The sequence below is a fragment of the Nannospalax galili genome, unplaced genomic scaffold (genome assembly GCF_000622305.1).
Source record: "Nannospalax galili isolate Female #2095 unplaced genomic scaffold, S.galili_v1.0 scaffold75, whole genome shotgun sequence".
NCBI classification, from domain to species: domain Eukaryota; kingdom Metazoa; phylum Chordata; class Mammalia; order Rodentia; family Spalacidae; genus Nannospalax; species Nannospalax galili.
Genome location: NW_008339433.1, coordinates 6,059,343 through 6,073,492, shown reverse-complemented (window position 1 = coordinate 6,073,492; position 14,150 = coordinate 6,059,343). Strand labels below are relative to the sequence as shown.

Genomic DNA, 14,150 nt, shown 5'->3' with positions numbered 1-14,150 from the left:
AAGGCCCAGAACTCTTCCTGGTTTCTGTGCTTGCTAATATTCCAGGCCTTGTTCTCACTGTTCAGGGATAACACGTCTTCACCTACAGGAATCAGAGAACCAAGAAAAACTAATGTTACCTACAGTAAAGGCCTGGGGTTACTCAAGGAAAAAGGTTTAAGAAAGGAGGACGAGAGAGAGAGAGAGAGAGAGAGAGAGAGAGAGAGAGAGAGGAAGAAGAGAAGAGAGAAGAGGAGGAGGCGGCGGAGGAGGAGGACTAGTGTGGGGTGGAAAGGAAGAGTGAGCTGAGCGAGAGCAAGTTGAGGGGAGGGGGTGTAAGAGCCGGCGAATTCTTTTTCTTTTTCTAATTATTTTGACGACTCCCGAGTTGTGCCCATGCTCTTGTCAGCTTCGTTTTAGGCATAGCATGGCCAGGCAGAAGAAAATGGGGCAAAGCGTGCTCCGGGCGGTCTTCTTTTTAGTCCTGGGGCTTTTGGGTCATTCTCACGGAGGATTCCCCAACACCATCAGCATAGGTAAGCGCCAGGGAGCCTGCCAGAGGGGCCAGGCTCTTCAGCATCTGAAACCCACTGCCCTGGCCGGGCTATCACAGCACTGGGTCCCTGTCCTGCATGGCTGGGGGACGGTGGCTGGGAATGGGAGACTGGGCAGAGATCGCTGGGACCTGAGCCGCAAAAAGCTGGCTCGTCTGGGGAGCATCGGGAATGAGACTAGGGTCTCCTGGGACTAACGCGGGTTGACTGCCAGGTTGTTGGGGCTGATCAGAGAGCTAGGGAGTTGAGCTGGAGGTTGGGCTACTGCAAGAGGGCAAAGAGTCTCGGCTTCTCAGCTTGCTGCTCTGGACTTTGCCATGGCGTGCGTGTAGCCACTGGAAGTTGTCCCAGGGTGCTGCTGCCTGTCTGGCCACGCCAGGACATATAACCCGGGCCCGGGGCGTCCTGTCCCGCGTCTCTGGCGAAGGGACAGGCTAGTGCTAGAAGAAATGGAAGCCACTTTGAATCCCCAGGACCCAAGAAGTAGCCCGGTCGATGGAGGATGGGGTAGGCAGTCAGGGGCGAAACTGGGAGCCAGGCAAGCGGCGGCGAAGTCACGCAGACTAAGGATTCATGAATTGCTGCTGTGTCTGTCTGGAGACTGGCTCCCGGTAGCCAGAAGAGAGTTCTCCTGCTTCTATCTGTATTTAGAAGCAGAGAAGTTAGAATTGTCTTGATTGAACTAATCCCCTGCATTGTCATGGGGGAGGGTAGCTAATAGGACACGGGTTGAGACAGCAATGGGAATGAAATTGTTTTTCTTCCCACCCCATCTCTTATACCCGGGAAAAGATGAACCAGCTGTGGGGATGGGTGGGGGTGGGGCTGGAGTCTGGAAAACAGGCTGTAGCCTAAGAAAGAACCCAATCCCGCTCTCGGTTTTATCACCCTACCCTAAAGCCCTAAAGCGGCCCTCTTGCCCCTTTCTCCCTTATCTCTAGCCTCTTCAGCGTCTACGCTGAAACCAGGTTTTGTTTTGTTTTCCCTAGTGGAAATCTGAGTTTTCAAGTCTTGAAAGACACACAGGTTGAAAAATCTATCCTCAGTTGAGCTTCCCAGTAACATTGAGAGATATCTGGTATCGAATACTCCCCAGTGGCTAACTCCTGAGGTGGGGGAACACAAGCCAAATCTCGATTGCCTTTCCTTCTAGGTGGACTTTTTATGAGGAACACTGTGCAGGAGCACAGCGCTTTCCGCTTTGCTGTGCAGTTATACAACACCAACCAGAACACCACTGAGAAGCCCTTCCATTTGAATTACCACGTAGATCACTTGGATTCCTCCAATAGTTTTTCTGTGACTAATGCTTGTAAGTAGATTTGGTTTTGCTCCCTTTGGGACCTTGGGGGACCTCACTTGCATTTTGCTTGGATGCCTGGGGTCTGTGTGTGTGTTGGGGGTTGATTGCCTCAATAGGCATTTTGAGGCTATAGTCAATCCTGGGTTAATGTTGCATAAATCAGCCTTGAAGGATTCTGCTGTGGGGCTGAAAGCACTGAACCAAACTCTGTGGTGAATTATGTTTGATGCAAAACTTTCACTTTCCTCCCTGCTAAACTAGTGTTCACTCCCCCGCACCATTTTCTGTTGGGGAAAAAGAAAGAAAATAGCATAGTTGTTCAGAGAAATATCTTCAGATGGGATTTTTAAAAGAAGCAACAGCAGCTTCTTGACTGAGTCGATTCAGGATGTACAATACATGAGTGTTAAAGCTAGTGGTAGGGATAAGCTGGATTTGATAATTGCCTAAAATGTGAGAACCCTGCAAACAAGTGACCTTGAGAGATAGACCAGGCCGGATTCCCTGGCCTCTTTCTGTTCTAGAGTATCACATTTCCTACCCAGAGAGCTCTGATAGGATTTGATAAGGCTACAAACTGTAAGTGATGAATGCCTGTCAGGCTGAAAGGAAGAGCAAAAACAGTGCTCAGGTGAATTTTTGGAAAACAAATGCTGTCTATGGCAGTGTTGTGCGTGCGCACGCATGGACACACACACACACACACACAATTGTTAAGGACAACACAGTTCTTAATTTAGAGCGAGAGGTTGGTTGTGGGGAGCAGGAAAACTGAATACCCAAAAGGGAATTTCATCAGCCCCAATGCCATTTCTGAAAGTCATACTTGTACCCATGGTTATTCCTTTGGAAAGGAGGCATTTAAAAAGTAAAATTATAGGGACTTAAATGACTAATAGCTTGTTGGACATGAGGCTTTTTATTTAAAAGAAATGTTTCATGACAAACACTGAGTTCCTCATCTACACTTATTTCACTGTAAGTTTCACAACAATGAGTACAGTTAGCAGGAAATATGTTTTGTTTCTGTAGAGTGTGTAGTTTGGAATTTGAAGTTTAGTTTAATTTTCACAAATGATGTTTATGTCTGGTCAAATTAAACTTTATGTATGATTCTCTTCAAATTCTTTTTTCTTAAAAGGAATAGAATTTCTAATAATCATTAAACAGGTCTCCAAGAGCATATTTTCCTTGGGTGTAAAGACTTGAACAGGAGGGAAAGGGGTGAAGTACTTTGTAAGAAATGTGACAATAACCAACTTTAAGAGCATTTTAGCTGAAGGTGCAGATCATTTTATGAACATATTCTGAGATAATCTGTGTTTGACATTCATTGGCTTTCCGACATTGACAAAAATAGAAATTTATTAATTCTAGCTAAGTGTGAAAGTTACGAAATGTCTGGCTATACTTCGTGTCTTATTTCTGTAATCCCAGACTGTTTCCACAGCATTTACACCACACATCTGATTCTTAATCCTGCCGAACTGTGATCTCCTCAAGAGGCTGAATCTCAAGTGCAGTTGCCTAAATATCAATTAGAACAGATTTAAATCGAAATACATGGAACTAGCAGGATGTGTTACCATTAACAATGAATAACACATATTTCATCCTCCTTCACTGTTTTTCCACTGATGAGCACTGTGCTAAAAGAGCTATTTGCCTTTTCAGTAATGATTGATTTCCAAGACTCTTAGTATTAGTCTTATGATCAAACTGCTCTGACACTCACCAACCTAGAGATATCTGAAACTTGCCTGAAGAACAGCCAGGAAATAACCCTTGCCATGGGAAAACCTTGGGTTTGGGAACAGGTAATAAGTCATCCACATTTGGTGTTCAGTTGTCTTAATGCCTTACCTCTCCGGGCAATAAAGGAATAGCCATAAGAAAGGAAAACTGTTTGATCAAAATTTCTCATCCTAAATCCACAGAACTATTACTTGCAAGGCTGGATTCTGGCTATGGGCTTGAGAGTGCAGGAGAAGGGTAAGACTCAGTAGGCAACAAGAAAAAGAAAATCAAAAGGAGACCTTCTTAGTTATGTCAAATACACACATATGCATGCACAGACACATAACACACATGGGAGAAATATTTAGAAACCAGTGATGTGTACCCAGCTGCCTGTTGCTCTCTCAGACTTTACAGCCAGCTCAGAAGACAGAAGAAGAAAGCTGTCATCTCCTCTGGTCCCTGAAACAGTCATGTCTGAAAGTCACAATTGTTGAATGGGTGCCAGATCTCAAAGCTGTCTCTTGGTAGCTGCTGCTTGGTGGCTTTGAGTGAGAAAGATACTTAGTTCAACCATAGCCTGTGAACGTAGATAACAATGAGTTAAAGAGGCAGAGAAGCTCAGAGGCTGTCTAATTTCTCCTGCTGCCCTTACTTGTTCTTTTTTCAATGGAAGCATGGATCAAATATGCCAAATATGAGCACACAATTTTAATTCAGTACTGGAACTTAGAAGATGAACACAGATTCCAGTCCTCCAAATGACTACCTAATTATACAGAGGGAAAAAAAATCTCAGTATTCTCTGGCCATCCTATCTGAGAAAATCTAAGGAAAACCCCAGATGAGTCCAAATCTAGTGATCCACCTCTCTTGTCTAGTTCAATATGGAATGGGCTGATAAAAATTAAAGAATAATTCCTGTTACCATGCAGAACTCTTAATTTCCACTTCCTATAGCATTAGTTTTTTTTTTTTCTTCTTCTTCTTCTTCTCATGATCCTTTCTGCACCCTTAATTCTGAGTCAAGCACATACTTTTTAGGGCATCGGTAAATAGGTAAACAGAAACACGAGGGATAAACAAGTAGTACAATGCCTTCTGTACATTCTCCTACTCTCTCTCTCTCTCTTGTCCCTCTGCATTGACCCCTTGCTCCCTCCAATGTATTCAGAAGATATCTTGCAATAAATCCAAGACAGCAGTTATTTAAAGACTCTTCTTTACTAGCAACCAAGTTTTTTTTCTTTCCACAAGCCCCAAGAGTTTTCTTTAAGATAGACTCCAACTTCATTCTGCGTCTTAAGAGGCCAATAAAATCCTCCCTGGCTTTGAAAGGTGGTTCATTCGGGATCTCAGCTCACAAATGAATTGAAGTTTATTAGAGAGACTCATCCGATTTAGAACCCATGTTCCGATTTCATAGAAATAAATAGAGTTTCCTGTTTTATTTTCAACTTAGCTAGATAAAATCAGAGAGGATAGTATAACTCTTCTGGTTTCAGGATGCATGCATTCATAAACATGTGTGCGTGCACACACACACACACACAGACACACACATCAGTACATATGAAAAGCAACGAACTCACATTTTGTAAGTTACATGTCTAGCCTTTAAAAAAAAATAATTATTCTCAGGCTCAGAAGGGTGTGAAAATACCAGGAGACTGTGAGGTCCCATGACTTGACTTTGTCAGCCTGGTTCCTTAGGAAACATCTAGGATTCCCTTGAAGTCCCCTCCTATGTCTTGCTGCTGTGCACTTCTAGTGCACTCCACACTACACCACCCGAGCCTCTGCAGTGTCAGCTCATTAGCACACAGATCTCATATTCCCTCTCCGCACTGTCATTGCAAAAATTGCTGTTGTACACCTTTACAGCCAACAAATGTGCTCACGGATTACACAGTTTGCAAGATGCAGGGAAAGGCAAATGTAACCTTAAAGGTTATTCACTACAGAATTGTGCTCTAAACACATTGGCTTAAATAAAAATCTGTTGACGGAGGCTCTGTGTTGGTGGTGGGACTGAGAGTGAGACTTAAGAGGGCAAGCCCTGATGGAGTCTCAGGCAAAATCTCTTTTGTCAGCTAAACCCAACCTGTCAGCTGCAAAATTTTCTTCTATTAATTTTTCTAAGCGACCTGAAATATACCTGCTAACTGAAAACTTGCTCCTTTTATAACTAGTATGTTTTGCTACCAAGTGTACTTAGCCAATACAGGTTTCTGTCTCTTACCTACAGAGTCACAATCTAATTATCTAATTACTCTAATTGTCTGGAAGATCCACTTAACCATTTAGGTTCATTTGGGACTGTTTCTCTTGATAACATGCTATGCAATTCAGTGAGTTTGGTTTGGGGTTTGTTTGTATGTTTGTCTTCGTCTTGTAAGCTTTGAAGCTAAGGTAACGACCTCAAGACCAAGGTTCTTGCCCTCCAACAGATCTTCACCAATATGTGCTCCAGCTCGACCTCTCCCATCACTCCAGGATCTTTACACCTTTGGCTGCTCTGCCTCCTCTACTCTGTCTGGTGGTCAGTGCTCAGTGAGCTTTACTGGCTTAGCTCACTTCTCAGTACCTTTGGCCAGCTTAGCCCACTGAAGCACGAAGAGGTCTCCTCAGTGGTACCAGTCAAAGATTTAAGTCACCTTCTCAGAAGGTTTATTATCTTTTTTCCTCTTAATCTGTGTTTTGTAATGGAGGAGTAAGGAATGTGATGCTGCTGTTCGTTTTGCCCATAAAAATAGATGACAATCAGCAGGCTGTAAAGGTGAGCTTCCAGCAAGTATATTACCTCTCATATAAGGCAGCTTCTTATTGATCTACTAAACAGAGGTGGGGGGGAGGAAGTTTTTGAGCAAAGAGAATTATTCTGTTTTTCTACCAGTGTTAACTGAAAAATGGGCCACGATTTTCCTTTCTCCCTAAAATTTTAGCTTGTTTTCATCCTCAATGAACCTAGTATTCTATATCCCCTGACTTTTGCCTACACAGAAGCTATTTTGTTAATTCTCCATTCCCCTCCCCAGTCCCTAAAACTGAGTGAGAGTGGTGGGAGCTTCTTGGGTTTTTAATTCATGTCTTTGGCCCCTGAGGTGTCTTTAAATTTCATTGCTATAAGTACTCAGAAATGATTGTCTGGTACCATTTGAACAGATTGAAAGATAAATGAAGTGGCTGAGGTATGGTTTTTTTGTCTTGCCTTGTGGACAGAAAATGTGTCAGTTTTATACAATTGGTTTAAGGAAAAAAAGACAACACAGATTTTAAGAGATGACTAAAAATTTAGAAGATAGTGTTCATTACTTTGGAGGAGGGTAATAAACACTTCTATCTAAACAATTTGCCTTTGAATTTCTTAGACGATAACTGCAAATGTTTTTATTTAAAAAGAGATTTCATGTGCCAGGCGTGGTGGTGCATACCTTTAATCCCAGCACTTGGGAGGCAGAGGCAGGTGGATCTCTGTGAGTTCAAGGCCAGCCTGGTCTACAAACTGAGTTCCAGGACAGCTGGGGCTACAGGGAGACCCTGTCTCAAAAAGACCAAAAAAAAAAAGTTTGTATCTTCAATCAAGGTCAAGAAAATCGCTTTTAAAATTTAGTTTTGACTCCATTACTTTGGCTTTGGCACTCTGGGTCTAATTACATGAAAAGTCCAGGGGACCAGGCCATTAAAACCATCAGTGGGTGCAATAGGTATTCCTTAGCAGAACTGGGAGGATTGTACAGGCACAAAAGCATCAGGAAATGTCCAGGCTCTAGACACAGAGCTTCAAATGACTGCAGCCCAATATCCCCTAAGCTAAGGAAGCCTTCCTCAAAAGGGGTCACTTCTTAACCAAAGGTCAGTGTGGAAAGAATTTTTGTTCCTCATATTTCTATTCTTTTGGTATTATTTTATTTTCTTACTCTCGCTGTCCAGATCTTGCCCTTTAGCTGATTTCTAACTACTTACTCACTGACTGGCCCATCCACACTAACCTTACATACGGACTGTTTCCTACACTGGACTACTCAGAATCTAAATCTTTCTCTTTTTCTTTTTTCATCATAATATCCTTGTTCTTAGTCCATTCTCCTTAAATACTGTACACTACTTTTGGGATAACAACTTTTATACTGAGTATAGGAATGTAGCTGAAAGCGGAGGAATAGAAGATCAAAATTCCTAAGAGAGAAATACTGACCTGAGACCCATCAAGTTTCAATTTCAAGAAAGATACTCAAATGTAAGCATAATATGATGCTCAGGGTAGCTGTTTACCCAGTCAACAGCCAGCTGGCTTCACTTATAGAAGTCTTTTTCATGGGAAAAGGTAACTGCACATGGTACGTTGGGTGAAGTACAGCAAAAGCATAGGTTAACCTTGGGATAATTTGGGGATGTAGTTAATGTGCATAGGGTTTCATTTTATCAGAGTGGCTCTTATGAGATCTGAAACTATACATAAGCAGTGGCAGGACATGCACTGCACAAAAGGACAGTCATAGAAGAGGAGAGAATGTTCGGGAAGCTGAGTCTCACGTAGAAAGTTTCAACTCCCTGGGATAACATGTGGGATACCATGTTTTGTGAAGCCACTTTGCTCTCATGGTCAGTAATGGATACACTTGAAACCTAGCTAGAAAGCATCTCCTCATGCCTTCTGTTTCTTTCTTGCCTTGACTCAAACATACATCCAGGCCTCTCTCCCACTGGAGCAGGAACCACATACTCTCTTCTAGACTCCCACTGCTCATTAGTGAGAGCAATAATGACCTTTCTGTTCCTTGATTCCCAACTTCCACTGACTTTTTGAGCAATTATCCTCAACATGACCTCATTCATTTTTATTTGGAAAAGGTAAAACAGGGTGGAAAAGAAAGAGGGGAGAAAACACAGCTGATAATGATTTCTCAACCCTATGTGGCACAATTCAGTGTATACTAGCATTCCTCTACCTTTTGAGTACACACCATACACCTAAGATGCTTGTTAAAATACAGATTCTGATTTAAATGTCTTCCATGGGCCCTAGACTTTGCATTTCTAGAAAGTTCCCAAGTGATACTAATGCTATTGTTACTTAAATCACAATTTGAACAAGAAGAATCCAAAGCAGGGAGACTGAATTCCCCAAAAGAAAGGCTCTTTCAATGTTTAACCAAGGGTGCAAGGTGTGTACCCTCTCATGGTCTAACCAAAGTTTTGTAAGAGATACATTTGGTCCATTCTGACCCACAGATGTGTCTACCATATTCCCCAAAATCTCCTGTCCATTTCATCCAGGTAGATGGCATGATTAGAACCATTGAGAGCCTTGCCCCAGAGTTGGTTTTTGTAGGAATCTGAAGGGGCAGCTAGACAGCAGGCTGAAAAAAGAGGTAGATCATGAGTCAGGATGACAGTGTCTTGGCTTCTTGCCACACCCCAAAGTACCCTTTTAGAAACACCCTGCTCAGGAGATCTAAGGTTGGCTTTTAGTTGCAACTCTATTTCCACTTTCCGTCTCTGGGTCAGGACATGCCAGAAGGAGGCATGTAGCATCTGCTTCTCAGCTGTCTGGCTTCTCTTAAACAGAGCTAGAAATAAGAAGTATAACACAACTCAAACTCTACCTTGTCCCAGAAGAGACTAAAAACTCAACTCAATTTTCAAGGCTTGTGTCGGTCACTCACTCATCGATGTGAAAGAAGGTCTATAATGTCACTTTCCAACATATCTGATCTGAAGACTGCTTCAAGAAAGGCATTAAAAGATTGTCCAGTGTCATTTATGGGCTGGAAATGATACTAAATCCCCCCCCAATATTGTCCTTCTAACAGTTTGCCATAAAATTTTAGCCATAAAATTTAAAAATTCACTTATCTGTGTTACTGCACTGGAAAATGCAAGGGCGCTATCTGGAAAGGAATTAGCTAAATAATTATCACCCACTAATATTTCAACCAGAATTCTTCATTTAGATAATCATCTATTACTTTGCAGAGCCCTCAGAGGGAGCCATCTAAGACAGGTAAGTAACCCAGAATTAGACACCTACTTGCCCAGGGAAGATGGGAACAAATGGATTGGGGACATTTAGGGGGTAATGGGAGACACTAAATAGAAGAAAGTGCCCTTGAAATATACCTTCTTACTTCACATTTGACCTCCATGGTAAACTTTGGTCCTATTGACTCTAGGATCTTAGATAATTTTGACTATTTTACTTGCTTTTGATCCATCAAGTCTCTCCTTTCTGATGCCTGCTCTGTGTATTGTTGTTTGCTACAGTGGACAACAGTGACCTTAAGATTCATTACAGTTACTGTGGGAAATTTTCAGAAGTAAAATCCGTTTGTTAGGGATGGTGATAAGGAATATTTTTAAGCTTTTAGAAATTGTTATGATCTGGGGCTAGAGAGATGGCTCAGCGGATAAGAGTACTGTGTGCTCTTGCAGAAGACTGGGGTTCGATTCCCAGCATCCACATGGCAGCTAACAAGTGTTTATAACTCCAGTTCCAGGGATCCAATGCCCTCTTCTGACATCTGTGAGCACTGCATGACACGTGTGCATCTACCTACATGCAGGCAACACACTCATACACATAAAAAATGAATAAATAAAAATATTAAAAAATTGTCGTGATCCAAAATGTTGCCCTTTTAGCTATACATGCATGGTTGGCTGATCTACATTGCCCATTACTCACTGCAACCAGGGCCCTCATCGTTGCTGCTGTCCTAAAAGGGTCAGGCTATTAGCAATGGATAAGACAGACAGGGATTAGGAACAGAAGGGTAAGTGTTGAAAAAGAATGTTCACATGACTATGAGTGAATTGTAAATTTAAGACAGAAAGGTTATTGACATTTGTACTCAGCCAGAATCTGTTATAGATTATCAAATATCTTTTTATCTCATTGCAATTTCCAAAGTTACTTGTTGAGTAGTTTAAAACATTATTCCTTGAATTAGGCCATTTGCATCACAATCACCAGAGATACATACTAAATATGAATTCCTAGGTCATGGTCCAAATGTATTGGATCATAAAATATAATGATAAGCCTGTTTAGCAAACTTTTCAGGTAATACTAATATACACTCAAAATCACAAATTTAATAAGCCCTGGTGCTATAAATACAGGCATGCTGATTCAGACTGAATATCTATTAAGCACTCACTAAGCACCAAGTATTGTGCCAGGTACTTTCATACATGTAGCTTTTCAGTGTAATTGAAGTACTATTGTGCAGTCATTGCCACGTTCTGTTCTCAAGCTGAAAACTTTGGACTTCAAAGAACTAAGAGACTAGCCTCATAATCTCTGAGGAACATAAAGCAAAAATAGTCTTTGAGATGGTAAGTAGAAACAAAGGAATGATTGTCATTTTCAACAAAGCATCTTTCCATCTTTGCTGGTAAGCCAGCAATTGTTCACTAGCCATGCTATGAGCCAGATGTCATTGCAAATGCCAGTTCATTTGTCAAAATGCATGTGTTGCCATTACCTACTGTAGCATTCATTCATTCATTGTGCACTTTTCATCTTCCTTTTTAATTTTTATTTATTATTTTTATTATATGTGTATGCATGTATTGCCTGCATGTAGGTAAGTGAATCTGTGTTGTGCAATACCTGCAGAGGTCAGAAAAGGCTGTCGGTTCCCTGGGACTGGAGTTATGGAGAGTTGTTAGCTGCCATGTGGGTGCTGGGATTCGAACCCGGGTCTTCTGCAAGAACAACCAGTGTTCTTAACCACTGAGCCATCTCTCCATTCCCCTCCTCATCTTTGTTACCAACAAATTTAAAACCAGAACTGAAATAATAACTACCATTCATTGAACCTCTACCACGTGGAAAGCATTGCCAAAGGCATTTTATATGACATATTTCAGCACATTAGTACATTACCAGAAGGGAGGAATTTTTGTCTCCATTTTATACAAATCAGGAATCAGAAGTGATTCAAAATGTATAGGCCACTAGCTCAAGGTCACAAAGCTGGCTACATGGTAGGCCCAAGAGAATTTCTTGCCTCTACAGCCTGACACAATTTCATATGGAGTCTCAAATGATTTTAGGGGACAGACATATCATACAAGTGGGGCATTGGGCCAGTATATTTAATAGAGAATGGTAAGACCTTTGACAGTCTGTACATTCTAGTCCCATTCCTGAATATATATACAATTCAATTTTTAACCCACTGTGAAAAAAAAACCCAAGACATTTTCAATAGTACCTAAGATGACTGGGTGTGAAAGGTGTACATTTCTGACCGCTGTACCACACTGTACTTTATTCTTCCTTTAGCAGCTAAATTACTTGTTGGGGAAAACTGTTATCTGGTCATTATAACTAGTTATAACAGCAGAAAGAAAAAAGAAAAGCTCTTTTCAGGAAACAAACCACTCTCTTGACTTTCTTCTTAGAAAAACATCGAAGTATATCAATTTAACAGAGCAATCCCTCTTTTGTGCACATACAACACATGTGCTCTTACATATATAACACTGTTTATACAGTTTCTTTTCATGGATGAAAGCCAATTCAACTCTGACATTCCGTCAGGCAATGTTGAAGCCTATAACAAGGTTAGAATTCTAATACAGAAGCGGTCCTTCTGAGGGGGTCTGCTTTGGAAATATTACTTAGGTTCTCATATGTACCCCCTCACTACATCAAGCAAGAATCTGTCAATAATCACCTATGGTAAGATCTTCTATATTTCAGCAAACAGGGTTACTGACTTTAGGCCAAGGTCCAATAGGGAAATATATACTTATTTGTTTGGAATTTTAAACTAATGGCCATTCACCATCATTAGGTACTCTGTGTGTTGGCTATCAATAGCCTAATATTAAGAGTGAAAGCTATAGTGCTTCTCACCATAACTCCATTACCAGGTATAAAAGCAGGACACAAACAAATTCTGTCTCTCATTATAAGAATAAACAGGCATCAAATAATTGGATAACCTATTCTTGAACTCAAGGTCAGTTCAATGTCCTTTTCGGTGCTCCAACAAGTTTTTGTGAAGGTTTCCTTGAAGCAGACAAGAAAACATGCAGTGACAGGATTCAGCTAACCAAGAATACCTGCTAGAGGCTACTTTCTTCTAATTGGAGAATAATAACTTTTGCACATGTCTAGCCAATTCATAAATGTTGAACACTACTAATTTCACCAATGAGAAATTTCACAAAGAAAGAGATTAGTTGGAGATAAACTCCTGTGGTGCTTATAGAACCTGTTCTTGATTAGAATTTTATGAATTCTGTATAATCACTCTTGGACAGTGTATTTCTCAGTGAGGATATACCTAGGGTATAAATTAAAACCAACCTACCCACATAAATTGCTATATAATTTATGTTGAAGTCTTGTAAAATGATTAAAGAAAATTTAATGTTTTAGATTCCATGCTACTATGGCTTCAGGAAACAGTAAAAGTTCTCTGGGGAACAAAGGTTCATAAGAATGAATAATGGGCCATGAGTTAAGAGATCTGGATTCCAGTCTCAGCTCTGACACCAATTTCCTGGATGATCATTGGCAAGCCTCTCTATGTCTGGTTCTAGTTTCTTTCATTGATAGAGTGGAGAGTTCCATCTGGCTCATCTGGGAGACTTCCATCATTGACAGCCTATCATTATTTCTTGCTATGGGAAGACCATCTAAAATAGATCCCTTCAAATTCTCCTGTATCTAGAAAGTTCTATTCATATTTTTAATCTAGTCTTTGCTTCTGTAAGGGTCTATGATAAAAATATCATATCATGAGACCAGTGGATAGTGTTTCTAGCCAGCTATCACTTAACTTTTCTCATCTCAGCTCTTCCACTTATTGGTATGAGACCTTGAGCAAGATACCTGACTTCATTATGACTCATAATCCACAATTATAAGATGGATAATAATAGCACTTATCTTGTAAGCTTGTTGGAAGTTTTAAATGAAATCACAAATTCATATAAAATACTAATTATAGTGTCTGATACCCTTTGGCTATTATCATCAATATCACCATTTGTTCAAGATCTTTTGAGCTTTTTGCCCTAAAAACAGAAACTTTTTTTGAATACTGAAATCTCTTGTCACTTCAGAAATCAGATTTCCTTCCTGAACAGCTGTTCCTCTAAGCCTTTCTACAGTTCTTAGTTCTTCCTCAAACCAGATTACTTTTTTCTGCCAAGAAACCCATCACAACACCCCCTCAAATTTCCAGCCCACCAACCTAACCTCAAACATCTCTCACCAAAGAATCCAAGTTTGCACATCCAGTTTAACTCTTGGCAGCAGTAACTACTCAGACACCTTATCATCAAGAAACTCTAAACTGCATATTTCTGCATAATCTATGGCATAAAGTGTTAAAAAGGAAGACCTATGTCTTTCTAATTCAATCTGCTCCAATCACAGACTGAGTCATCTTACTGGAATGTGTGTGTGTGTGTGTGTGTGTGTGTGTGTGTGTGTGTGTGTCTGTGTCTGTGTGTCTGTGTGTCTGTGTGTGTGTCTGTGTTGTGTGTATGCACACATATGCACACATGTGTGTGAGAGAATTACCTAAACAGTATACATGCAATCACTC

At 40.8% G+C, this 14,150-nt stretch overlaps 1 protein-coding gene across 5 annotated transcripts in view; it reads left to right on the top strand.

Annotated features, from left to right (window-relative positions):
* The first annotated feature begins 158 nt into the window (after window positions 1-158).
* Window positions 159-14,150, top strand: part of Gria3 (glutamate ionotropic receptor AMPA type subunit 3) — a 289,158-nt gene continuing 275,166 nt past the window's right edge. For all 5 annotated transcript variants that reach the window (XR_003849681.1, XM_008833922.1, XM_008833921.2 and 2 more), the window contains exons 1-2: window positions 159-515; window positions 1,687-1,845. Coding sequence is in view for 4 of the 5 variants with exons in the window: in XM_008833922.1 (XP_008832144.1) it covers window positions 407-515; window positions 1,687-1,845 (268 nt within the window). In the remaining variant the exon portion in view is untranslated. The remainder of the gene's footprint in view (window positions 516-1,686; window positions 1,846-14,150) is intronic.